At 39.4% G+C, this 13,552-nt stretch overlaps 1 protein-coding gene across 1 annotated transcript; it reads left to right on the top strand.

The window, feature by feature from the left end:
* Positions 1-11,962: 11,962 nt before the first annotated feature.
* LOC103988743 (peroxidase 27-like) lies at positions 11,963-13,546 on the top strand. The gene is made up of 4 exons (XM_009407373.3): positions 11,963-12,346; positions 12,446-12,634; positions 12,732-12,906; positions 13,051-13,546. Exons 1-4 carry the CDS (start codon positions 12,068-12,070, stop codon positions 13,455-13,457), a joined length of 1,050 nt encoding a protein of 349 aa, XP_009405648.3. The 5' UTR covers positions 11,963-12,067; the 3' UTR covers positions 13,458-13,546.
* Positions 13,547-13,552: the final 6 nt, after the last annotated feature.

The raw sequence follows: 13,552 nt of genomic DNA, 5'->3' as shown, positions 1-13,552 counted from the left end.
AATAATAGTTTTTTTTATAATGCTTGTCTCAGTAATAAAAGTCATAGACTCCCTTTTGGTTTTTCTCCATATCATGTTCTACACAATTTGAAATTATTTATACTGATGTTTGGAGTCCTACTCCCGTCACTTCCTTTGATAAGTTTAGATTTTATGTCATCTTTATTGACTATTTTACTAAGTATATATGGATTTACCCTCTCCGTCATAAATCCGAAGTTTCAACAATTTTCACCAACTTTAAAAAACTAGTCGAAAACTTCTTTCAATCTACAATTAAAATAGTCTACTCTAATGGTGGAGGTGAATATCAAGCCCTCACATCCTACCTTGCAACCTGTGGCATCCAACACCTTAAGTCACCCCCACACACTCCTCAACTAGTTGGCTCTGCTGAATGCAAACATCGACATATCATAGAAACTGGTCTCATGCTTCTAAATCAAGCGTCCATACAAGCAACCTTTTGGTCTGTAGCATTTCAAATAGCCGTCTACCTTATTAATCGTCTGCTCACTCCAGTTCTCCAATACCAATCTCCATTTGAAAAACTATTTTCTAAATCCCCAAACCTTCAAAAACTCAGAATATTTGGTTATTTATGTTATTCGTGGCTACGTCCGTATGCCCCACACAAGATAACACTAAGATCTAAACCTTGCATCTTCGTAGGTTATTCTCTTGAACATAATGCTTTTTGATGCTACGAACCAAAAACTTAAAAAGTCTTTATTTCACATCATATTGTTTTTGTGGAGTCTGCCTTTCCATTTCAAAACCATGAGTCTTCTACCGTGCAGGCCACTAAGATCTAAATCCCCAAACCTTTAAAAATTCAAAATATTTGGTTATTTATGTTATTCGTGGCTACGTCCGTATACCCCACACAAGATAACACTAAGATCTAAACCTTGCATCTTCGTAGGTTATTCTCTTGAACATAATGCTTTTTGATGCTACGAACCAAAAACTCAAAAAGTCTTTATTTCACGTCATATTGTTTTTGTGGAGTTTGCCTTTTCATTTCAAAACCATGAGTCTCCTACCATGTAGGCCACTTCAACAAATATACATCATTGGAGTATACCATCGATCCCCTCAAACAAAACTCTTCCCACATCATCCAATCCTTTTCATAACGATCCACACTCTATTGTTCTCCCGGTTCAACAACTCTCTACTCCCTCGATTCCATCTTCTTCACAAGCCTCCTCTACTGCTGAAGTAATATCCTCATAAACACAACAACCTTCTTTACCTAGTGCCACTGATGTATCACAACCTATCTCGACCCCGATCGATGGCTCTCTACCACCCATACCACTACCACAACCTATAGTTGTTGAATATCGTATTTTGATGATGAAACCACTTGATATGTGTTTATGTTTTAATCTGTGCTTTGAGTGACGCAGGATGCTTCGATCAAGATGAGAAAATTAAAGCAGGAAAAATCATGTTGTGCCAGAGGAACATGTTAGAAGATTAGACGTCGGGCCGGTGGATTGATCGACGTATCGACAAAAGGCTTCAGGTCGTGGACTCGGGCATCAGGCCAAGAAGAGCGGGTTTTGCGCCAAGGATATCGGAGGTGCAGACTCAACTGGCCAATTAGGCAATAGCCCATAGGAGAGGACAATGCGCCGAAAAATTGGACGAAGCGTCGAGGGACCAATGACATGCCGAACAACTTGGTTAAATGCTTAGGATTAATTATCTCGATCGAAGTTTTGTTTTACATGTGCAGGATTAACTACGATGGATGTAACACATGCAGCAGGAGTTGCACCGGAGTTAAGACTATGATCACGTTGGGAGTTTGAGAGTTCGATGGAAGTCCGAACAGTCGTCGGAGGTTCTGCGAGAACAAATCCAAGAAGTCCAAGAGCTTGCCAAAAGAAGCTCGTCGGAACTCGCCAAGTGGATCGTCGCAAGTCTAGGAGTTTGTCAGAAGTCCGCAGGAGCATCACCGAGGGTTCATTGGATGATCGGAGGAAGTTCGCTGGAAGCTCGCCGGAAGAAGCAATTGATGCACTAGAGCAAGTTGCAGTAAATGTCTTAAGAAATATCATAGTTAGCGCTATGATTAAGTTAGAAATGGGAGGTGATCCCATTAACTTAATCTTGGGGTAATTGGGCCCTTGACAGACCCAAATTAGGCCAAATGGATCAGCCCATTCGGACCTAGATTTCTTGGCCAACGGTGGCACCACCTGGGTCGGCGGTGGCACTGCCCAGAACTCAGTCTCCGAGCAAGACTGGGCGGTGCAACTGCCCCTGACAGGCGGTGGAACCGCCTGAGCTCGGTCTCCGAGCTCTGCCAAGCGGTGCAACAGCCCTAGTTAGGCGGTGGCACCACTTGGGCTCAGTCTCCTAGCAAGACTGGGTGGTGCAACCGCCCCTGTCAGGCAGTGGCACCGTCCAGAGACTCAATCTCTGAGCTCTACCAAGCGGTGCAACCGCCCAAAGGCTCAATCTCCGGCTTTGCCAAGCGGTGCAACCACCCCAGTCAGGCGGTGCAACCGCTAGACCCCGGAATTCCGGGAGATGAAAGTTTTGAGCTCTAAATTCAAACTGGTTTGGGGCCTATAAATACCCCTCTCATCCCTGGTTAATTTACACAAGTACATAGAGATTAAAAGAGAGAAAACGTTGCTGTAATCTCTAGAATTTCTCTCCTCTAAATTCGAAGTGTTAGAATTCTATTTAGAGAGGAGAGTGAGTGCTTGTAAGGGTTGTCTCCTAAACCCGGTAAAAGGAGAAGAGTGGTGTAAGAAGGAGATTGATTTTCACCTAGTAAAGGAAGATCATTAGTGGATGCCAGTGGCTTCAACAGAAGAGGAATCAGAGGAGGGGATGTAGGTCATGATTGACCGAACCACTATAAACTCCCATATTCTCTGGTTTGCATTCTATTTCCTACTATTACCTTATTGCAAACCCCTTCAATAGCTTACTACCTTCAATACATTTTTGTATACTTTCAAGTTAAGTTTTCAAAATCGATTTTACGTCGGAAATGATTTTTATCGTACGAGAGATTTGACGAAGTTGACGTTTTTATCCGCTGCACTAATTCACCCCCCCTCCCTCTTAGTGCTCTTGATCCTAACAATTGGTATCAGAGCCCGGTATTTCTCATTTCGGATTTACACCCGAGAGAAATGGCTCTTCATGGCTTTCAAGAGGGCTTATCGGTTGTTCATTCACCGTTGTTTAACGGATTGGACTACACTTATTGGAAAACTCGAATGAAAGTTTTCTTGATTTCTATAAATTTAGATTTATAAAATATCGTTGAAAATGATTTTCAACTTCCCTCTAAACCGATGAACGAATGGTCGGATTTGGAGAAGAAGTATTTTTCTTTAAACGCAAAGGCTATGAATGCCTTATTTTGCGCTTTGGACAAAAATAAGTTCAATCGAATTTCTACGTGCGAAACGACTTTCGATATTTGGCACACTCTTGAAATCACACACGAAGGCACAAGTAGTGTAAAAGATTCTAAAGTAAATTTTTTTATACATGATTTCGAGCTTTTTCGAATGAAGCCGAGCGAAACCATTGTTGACATGTACACCCATTTCACGGATGTCGTCAATGGTTTAAAAGCTCTTGGAAAATGTTTCTCAAATTTTGAACTTGTTAGCAAAATTTTACGATCACTTTCTAAAGCTTGGGAATCAAAAGCAACAGCAATACAAGAAACAAAATATTTAAATATTTTTCCACTTGAAGAATATTTCAGCTCATTTATGACATATGAAATGGTGCGCAATGCACATGATGAACATGATGAACAAAACAACCTTCCAAAGAACATGAAGGATTTGGGACATAGAAATTTGAAGACCACTCGAGCATAAGCTCAAGTGATGATGAATAAGAACTACAAATGAGATTTAAAAAATTAAAGAAGCAAAAATTTAAGAACAAAAAGAATGGAACTACTTGCTTTGAACGCAAGAAGAAGAACACAAAGTGGGATGAATCGAGCTCCTCCGAAGACGAGGAGAAAATCAAGAAAGGCGAGGTGGCAAACTATACCTTAACAACATTCAACGATGAGGTAACCGAAACCCCCTTAATTTATTTTGAAATTACTTGATATTTTCCATGATGTATTTTCTTTTTTAGAATAATTATTTTTCTTGAAAATTACATATTAATTTTTTTTTGAAAATGCAAGAACATGATCATGCTCGTAATTTTGAAAATTACATGTTTTATGTTAATAGAATAAAATATTAGATTTAAATCTAATGATCATATGTATGTTTTTCTTAAGAAGAAAAAATGTGTATCTTGATTATTTTCGATTTTGATTAAAACCATGCTTGATTTCTTAATGAAAATATTAAGAAGTTTAATATCATGCTATATGTGGTTAAGAAGTAATAATGTGTATCATTGTTATTTTTCGATTTTGATTAAATGAAATCATGTTTGATTTGAAGAAATGCATAATGATATAATATTAAATATTTTGATACCATGATTGATAATTTTATGCATGAGATTTTAAGTTATACATGATGATAAGCATGTGTTATTTTCATGAGTGTATTTGAAAAACATATGGCAAAAATGTGTCCGAATGCATGAACTTATTAAAATTATTTTTTGGACATTCTTAATTCATTCACTTAATTACTATGATGAGAACTTTACACTATTACATGCCTTAATAATATGTTAAAAATTATGTGTTTTGGATACAAAAATTTTCATGATCATGAGCATGTTTTAACTTCATGATTGTGTTTGAAAATCTATAACAAAACTATGTCTGAATGCATGAAAGTGTTAAATTTTATTTTCAGATTTTCTTAATCCTAATAATTTATTTTTTAAAATCTATTGATCTTGATGGTTTTATGATAAAATTCATTTTTTGATCCTAAACGTTGATGCATATTTTTATTTAACATAAATGAAAAAGCATGCTAACATGAAATCAATCACTTAAAATGAAATACTTAAAAGAGAGAAAAATATATTATCAATGAAATCATGAATCTACTTATGTTATGAATTTTGTGAACCATAAAAATGATTTTGATTATTTGAATTTGAGATGAGTTTTATCAAAATCATGATCTTGATTTGACAAATTGAATGAGTTGAAAATGAATGATGATTTTTCTCTTGAATATAACTTGTGATTCATCATTTTGATTTCTCGACATTTGATATATGAGATTTTATTATGAATCAAAATTTCTCATTAATCGATCTCCTACGATTCTACTTGATATTTTCTTAAGAGGAGATTTTTTAAATGAATCATGATTTTTCTTTGTGAGTTCTTGGATTTATTACTTGATTTTCTTTTAAAACAAAATCTCTTCTTTGTACTCCTATGATTTTTCTTGATATTTTATTTAAATAAGATATTTACTATATGAATCATGTCTTTTGGTATTAAAATGATTTTATCATTCATGACATGATTTCTTTGTATTTATGGCTTACATGGCTTGAAATGTTTTGAAATAATATATGCAATACTTATGATAATGATGTACAGGATGTATTGCATTTGATGTGTATCATGAATGCTTTAAATGATGAATGTTTGGTATCATGATCAACATGTTAATAAATGCTTAAAAATTTTAATGTTTGAGTATCATGTATGATATGCTCATTAATGATGATTTATTTATTTTTCGGTATCGTGAATGAAAAATAAGATTTTTAAAATTATATATATTATGATGCACAAATAAGATTGATACTTACCTTTGTCATAATCTGAAAATTGATATAAGGGTCTTCCATTCTTTTTGACAATGACAAAGGGGGAGCAAGAATTTCTAGCATGGACATTATGAAAAGAGGTAAACTAGCTAGCTTGCACAATTCAAGACGAAAGCAAAAATTCCACTTCTCAAAAGAGAAGAAATTGCTATCTTGAACATCACCAATAATTGCTAGCTTGAAATCTCAAGAAAATGCAAAAATATTCTATCTTGCCTATCTCAAGATGCTAAACATGCTAAACTTGTACTTTGCAACGAAAGCAAAATTGCGAGCTCAAACATTGTAAAGGAAGCAAGAATCATGAGCTTACACAAGAAAGCTATCTTGCATTAGCTTTCGAAATCTTTGCTAGCTTGTATTTAGTAAAACTTGGATATCGTAAAAATTGCTAGCTTGTAGTCTAAAGAGAAGCAAACAGTTACTATCTCATGAAAAGCAAACATGCTAAACTTGCACATCTTTAATTGCTAGATTGCATAATGATAAAATTTGATACTATGTTTTTCATGCAATGAGTTGAACCTATATTCCAAACACAAGAATAGTTGGACTTCTCCTTTTTGTTGATGACAAAGGGGGAGAAGTATGATGTTATGCATAAGTTCATGATGACATGTTGCAAGTATTCATGATGAATATTGCAATGACTTGAATTCAGTTTGAATTCAAGGTTCTATCAATATGACATATTGATAGGGGGAGTTTGTTTAAACTCCAGGAGTTAAGTTTAACTCTGTCATCAAGTAGTTGTCATCATCAAAAAGGGGGAGATTATTGAATCTCGTATTTTGATGATGAAACCACTTGATATGTGTTTATGTTTTAATATGCGTTTTGAGTGACGCATTATGCTTCGATCAGGATGAGACAATTAAAGTAGGAAAAATCATGTTGTGCCGGAGGAACATGTCAGAAGATTGGACATCGAGTCGGTGGATCAGTCGACGTATCGACAGAAGGCTTCGGGTCGTGGACTCGGGCATCGAGCCAAGAAGAGCGGGTATTGCACCAAGGATATCAGAGTTGCAGAGTCAACTAGCCGATTGGGCAATAGGCCGCAAGAGAGGACGATGCGCCGAAGAATCGAACAAAGCGTCGAGGGACCAATGACATGCTGGACAACTTGGTTAATTGCTTAGGATTAATTACCTCGAACAAATTTTTATTTTACATGTGTAAGATTAACTACGATGGATGTAAGACATGCAGTAGGAGTTGCACCGGAGTCAAGACTATGATCACGTTGGGAGTTCGAGAGTTCGACGGAAGTCTGGACGGTCGTCGGAGGTTCTACAGGAATAAATCCGAGAAGTCCAGGAGCTTGCCAAAAGAAGCTCGTCGGAACTTGTCAAGTGGATCATCGCAAGTCCAGAAGTTTGCCGGAAGTCCGCAGGAGCATCACTCAGGGTTCATCGGATGATCGATGGAAGTTCGTCGAAAGCTCGTCGGAAGAAGCGATTGACGCACCGGAGCAAGTTACAGTAAATGTCTTAAGAAATATCGTAGTTAGCACTATGATTAAGTTAGAAATGAGAGGTGATCTCATTAACTTAATCTTGGGGCAATTGGGCCATTGACAAACCCAAATTGGGCCGAATGGATCAGCCCATTCAGACCCAGATTTCTTGGCCAGCGGTGGCACCGCCTAGAGCTCAGTCTCCGAGCAAGACTGGGCGGTGCAACCGCCTAAGCTCGGTCTCCGAGCTCTACCAAGCGGTGCAACCGCCCTAGTCAGGCGGTAACAGCGCTTGGGCTAAGTCTCCTAGTGAGATTGGGCGGTACAACCGCCCCTGTCAAGCGGTGGCACCGCCCAGAGGCTCAGTCTCCGAGCTCTGCCAAGCGGTGTAACCGCCCAGAGGCTCATTCTCCGAGCTCTACCAGGCAGTGCAACCACCCCAGTCAGGCGGTGCAACCGCCAAACGCCGAAATTCTGGGAGATAACAATTTTGAGCTCCAAATTCAAACTGGTTTGGGGCCTATAAATACCCCTCTCATCCCTGGTTAATTCACATAAGTATAGAGAGATTAAAAGAGAGAAAACGTTGCTGCAATCTCTAGAATTTTCCTCCTCTAAATTCTAAGTGTTAGAATTCTGTTTAGAGAGGAGAGTGAGTGCTTGTAAGGGTTGTCTCCTAAACCCGGTAAAAGGAGAAGAGGGGTGTAAGAAGGAGGTTGATCTTTGCCTAGTAAAGGAAGATCGTTAGTGGATGCCGGTGGCCTCGACGAAAGAGGAATCGGAGGAGTAGATGTAGGTCATGCTATTACCTTACTGCAAACCCCTTCAATAGCTTACTGCATTTAATACATTTACGTATACTTTCAAGTTAAGTTTCTGAAATCGATTTTACGTCGGAAATGATTTTAATCGTACGAGAGATTTGATGAAGTTGATGTTTTTATTCGCTGTACTAATTCACCCCCTCCCCTCTTAATGCTCTTAATCCTAACAACAGTTCCTAGACATCAAATGACAACACACTCAAAAAATTATATTTTTAAATTACGTCAGGTTCTCGACCTATATGCTATCACCAAATCCTCTTATGAGACCCGTGAACCTACCACAATTACTCAAGCCCAAAAATTTTTACACTAGCGTAAAACCATGTGTAAAGAATATGATGGTCTACTCCATAACTCCACATGGACTCTTATACCTTTTCATCCTACACAAAACATCATCAGGTGTAAATGAGTCTTCCGAATTAAGCGGAACCCTAACGGGTCTGTTGCTCGATATAAAGCACGTTTAGTAGCCAAAGGGTTTCATCAACGACTTGGAGTTGACTTCACAGAGACTTTTAGTCCTATAGTTAACCCACAACAATTCGGCTTATTCTAAGTTTGGCCATCTCTAGAGGTTGGCACTTACGACAACTAAATGTTAACAATGCCTTTTTATAGGGGACTTTAACTAAAGATATCTTTATGTAGCAACCCCCTGGCTTTGTTCATCACTAGTATTCATGATATGTCTGCAAATTACAAAAAGTCATTTATGGACTTCGTCAAGCTCCAAGAGCTTGGTATAACTGAACTTGGATCGTTTCTGATATCCTTTATAAATTCCAAGTCTGATACCTCTTTATTCCTACGATAACAACATGACAATATAATATATCTTCTAGTGTATGTAGATGATATTATTGTCACAAGCAATGATTCCTTGGAGATTCAAACATTTCTAAAGCAGTTGGCTGATCGATTCTCCCTCAAAGATTTAGTACTCTTGAGCTACTTTTCGGGAATTGAAGCAACATTTACATCCTTAGATCTCCTCCTCTCACAGAGAAAGTATATTCAAGACTTATTGTCAAAGACAAATATGTAGAATGCGAAAGAAGTTGATACTCCTCTCTCTACTAGTGAATCACTCAAATTATGTGATGACAGCTCTACCATAGATTCAACTCAATAAAGACAAGTACATAGCTCCTTACAGTACTTAGTTCTCACCCGTTTAGATATCTCTTTTGTAGTCAATAAATTATCCCAATACATGCACTAGCCTTCTGTTATGCATTGGTTTGTGGTTAAACGAATTTTGTAGTATCTTAAAGGGACCCTCAATCATGGCCTCTTTCTTCGCAAAGACACTCTACTTCATTTCCATGCCTTTGCTGATGCTGATTGGGCGGAAAACTTTGATGATAGAACCTCAACGTTAGGATATGTTATCTTTCTTGGGTTTAATCCGATCAGTTGAAGTTTTAAGAAGCAAAAGATAGTCGCTCAGTCTACAATTGAAGCTGAATATCGTGTCATCGCTACCATTGCTGCTGAACTCAATTGGGTTACAAATCTCCTCCAATATATTATGACGATGTTGGAGCTATCAACTTTCACTTAGAACTCAATTGGGTCAATCCAGTGTTCCACTCACGCATGAAACACATTGCTTTCGACTTTCACTTTGTGCGAGATCAAGTTATCAGATATCAACTCCATGTCTCTCATGTACATACAGCTGATCAACTAGCAGACTCACTCACGAAACCTCTAGTTCGTAAATTATTTTTGTTACATCGGTTCAAGATCGGTATCCTTGATAGGAGCTCGATCTTGCGGGGGCATGATAATAAAGAGATTTTCTCAACCGCATAGCAGATAAGATTTCTTCAATTGCGTGAAGAAATCACGCTGATCAGTTGAGAAAATCCTCTCCTTCATCATATATAAATAAACACCATATAATACTAATTAAGATGTGCTTTCCTTTCCTTGTTTCTATCATTTCACTCTTGGTTTTCTCATTGTGAACATGCATGCAAGTCCTCATCGTGCTTCTCTTTCGTCTCCCTAGTTCTACAAGGATACAACGAGTAGGATTTTTCTTTCATCTCACTCAATATCTTTTGATGTTCAACACCTGTGCCTTGTGTCTCTCCCAAGTCCAAGTCAAAGCAAGAACAAATCAGTATGGTATCTATTTCTTCTATAAGAAGAGAGCCAATCCTTTCTAATTCAATAATTGGTTTCTGCATGTTAGTTTGCAAACCCAGAAGAATGGTTTTCGTCCAACACCGAGCAACGTTCTATCACATGCTTATGGAAGCATTCGATAAAGAAGAAGAGGTGCATCTCGTTGAAGCCCATCAACGCGAGTGTTCCTGGGAGAAGAAGAAGGCCTCGTTGGGCTCTGCCTCGTAAACAAACAACTACGAACAAGCTCGATGTATATAGATGGTCTCAAGGATATGATAAATGTACTTAAGTAGTTCAGATTTAAGGAACGATAATTGGTATCAAGATTCACAGGGAGGGTGTTCCACCTTCCTTGCAGGTGGACAGAAGCTTCAGGTTTCATATTATATATATCTATTTTATTACCGTTACACTTTGGCATTCCAACGAAGTCAACGTTGGAGTACACGTTTCATCTTTGATTCAACCATCGCGGTACAAATTCTGTGAATATATACGACTAATTGTTGACCAAAAAGTACGAAGCCAGCTGGGAACCGAGTGGATCGTCAAGCTACCAATTTCGAGCGGTACGAGACTGAAAGATCGTATTCCTCCACGGTTTATACATCACTGATGAGTTTGCCGTCAACTCGCCAAGGTTTTTATTGGCTTTGCCAACGATGAGGTAAAAGCTTTCAGGATGCGAACAATCAGTTGACTAAGAATGCCCCAAACATTAGTGTTCATCGTGATCTGAACTTTGAACAAGTATTTTTCTTTCGTTATTGGTTTCCTGGAAAATAGATACCCATCCATCCCAGCTGTGTCAGATCGATGGAATTGTTTAACCCTTCCGTGTTTGAACTTTGGTATCACTTTCCATCAGTCTTGCTGTCTCCTTTTTTTTGAGAGGGTAATTTCTCTCTCCAGAAAAATATATATATTTCTATTTAGTCCAATATAAGTGGGTTAGCAATCTCATTCGTATACATAAGTAATAAGAAAAGAATTAAGACAACCAACAACATGTCAAATATCCTTAACCAAAATTTTTATCGCTCAAAAAATATAATAACAATCTAGTCTAGAATCAAACTAGTATTTCCGAGTCTGATTTCATATGAATCACCTAAACACTATTGTCTTAACAATAATTACTTCTCGGTAAAAGATATTCTCTCGTTCAAGTACATTATTGTTCATTACTCATCTTTAGCATATGATTGGATGCGAGAAGCAAAAAAAAGTTGTCACAAGTGAAAGACGTTCAAAATCCCAAAAGACTGTTCTTCTCGTGTTATCCAACGCCATTGTTGATAAAAGCTCTGAATCAACAAACACGGACACGAAAACGACAAGGAAGCATAGGTGAGCGATGACGCAACTCTCGTTCAATAATCCATTATAAAATTCGGCATTCCACGTACCTAACACGCGCTTCTCTCTGCAGGGTTTCCACCGTCTTATGCCTACCACGCGCCTCATCCATTAAAATATTGAACATCAACCGTGCTGGACTCCACATATAGATATACTTATGAGCGGTACATGCAGCATGTCCATTTCAGATCCTACCCACTGCAATATCCTACTCAGAAGTGCGCAACTCTACGACAATGATGGTCTTCGTTGTATTGTTGGTGATATTAATTATAGTTTAGAAATTTTCGATTTTACCGAAGAAAAGAATTAAAAATTCTGTGATTACATTGAGCCTCGAACGACGTATGAGGTTAGTGATCTTGGAGCTTTCATCCATCCGTCGACCGTGTATGGTTGGCTGGTTCATTGAAACCAGGGAAACCAAATGCTGCAACCAAAAGAATCCAGAAAAAGCTAGCTTTCTTGCCATGGCGGACAGTGGTTGGTACGTAGCCGCAGGTATAAATAGATGGCCATTGGTTTTGGTGTTCTCAAAAGCTTTCTACCACGCTACTTGGCTCTGACAAACATGGCCGAGAGGTTTGATGCAAGATTCTTGTTCCACCTAGCTCTTTTGAGCTTGCTCCTTGGTTCGGCCAATGGCAATGGCCTGAAGTTTGGGTTCTACAAGACGTCGTGCCCGGACGCCGAGGCCATAGTCCGGAAGACCGTATCCAGTTACTTCTCTCGGGACCCCACTGTCTCTGCTCCGTTGCTTCGGCTGCACTTTCATGACTGCTTTGTTAGGGTAATCGATCAGTTGCACTTCTATGTTTACGATGACGATTGGTTTCTGTCTCCGTCACAAGGATGAAAGATCACGATGTGACTTCGTGTTGTTGCGCAGGGCTGCGATGGCTCGGTGCTGCTCAACTCCACCGAGACCAATTTGGCCGAGAAGGAGGCGATGCCAAACCAAAGCCTCGATGGGTTTTACGTCATCGACGCTGCGAAAGCGGCACTGGAGAAAGCCTGTCCCGGGACGGTCTCGTGCGCAGATATCGTAGCTCTCGTAGCCAGGGATGCTGTATCCTTGGTATGTTAGTTCGAATCAGCTTCCAAGCTCTTATTTTGCCGAGGCAATGTCGGTTGCAGTATGTGGTGATCATGTGGAGTCCTCTGTTCCATCTCAGGCTACAGGCCAAGGCAATAGCCTCTACCAAGTCCACACCGGGCGGCGAGATGGGTTCGTCTCCAAGGCTTCCGAGGCTGTAGCTAATATTCCATCTGCCTTCTCAGACTTCGCCGAGCTGAAAGCAGAATTTGCTTCCAAGGGACTAAGCGTGAAGGACTTGGCTGTCTTATCAGGTACTACCGTGATATCTCAGCTCCTACAAGCCTCTTTATCCCCAGGAGTTCTCGCTTATCCGATCACAAACAGAGTATGATTGCCTTCAACTTCGTTCTGATGATTGGATATGATCGTAAACATGAGCGCGTCTTTCTTTTCAGGCGCTCATGCGATTGGTAACTCGCACTGTTTTTCCTTCGGCAAGAGGTTAAACAACTACAAGGGCAAAGGTGACATCGATCCAACTTTGGATCCAAACTACGCAATGGAATTGCGAAACAAGTGCAGTCCGGGTATCAACACGGTGGTGGAGATGGTTCCGGGCAGCTCGACGTCGTTCGACACCAAATACTATGATTTGGTGGCCAAGAGGAAGGGGCTGTTCCGTTCTGACGAGGCTCTCCTCCAGGACAAACGGACCAGAGATTACGTTTATTCTCGACTTCACGCCCCTGAGTCGAGCTTCTTCTACGACTTCGGCAAATCAATGATGAAGATGGGGAAGGTTGGAGTCCTCACAGGCAATACAGGGGAGATAAGAAGGAACTGTGCTTTGGTCAACCACTAGGTTGTCGAATTCGTTGTGGATTTTCTTGTTGTTCGTGAATTTCTAATAAACGCAGGATTCAGTGCATCGCCACTTTCTTCTTGTATCAACAGATG

Source organism: Musa acuminata, chromosome BXJ2-6, assembly GCF_036884655.1.
Source record: "Musa acuminata AAA Group cultivar baxijiao chromosome BXJ2-6, Cavendish_Baxijiao_AAA, whole genome shotgun sequence".
Lineage (NCBI taxonomy): Eukaryota > Viridiplantae > Streptophyta > Magnoliopsida > Zingiberales > Musaceae > Musa > Musa acuminata.
The sequence above is the reverse complement of the archived record's forward strand: the minus strand, read 5'-3'. Positions and strand labels throughout refer to the sequence as shown.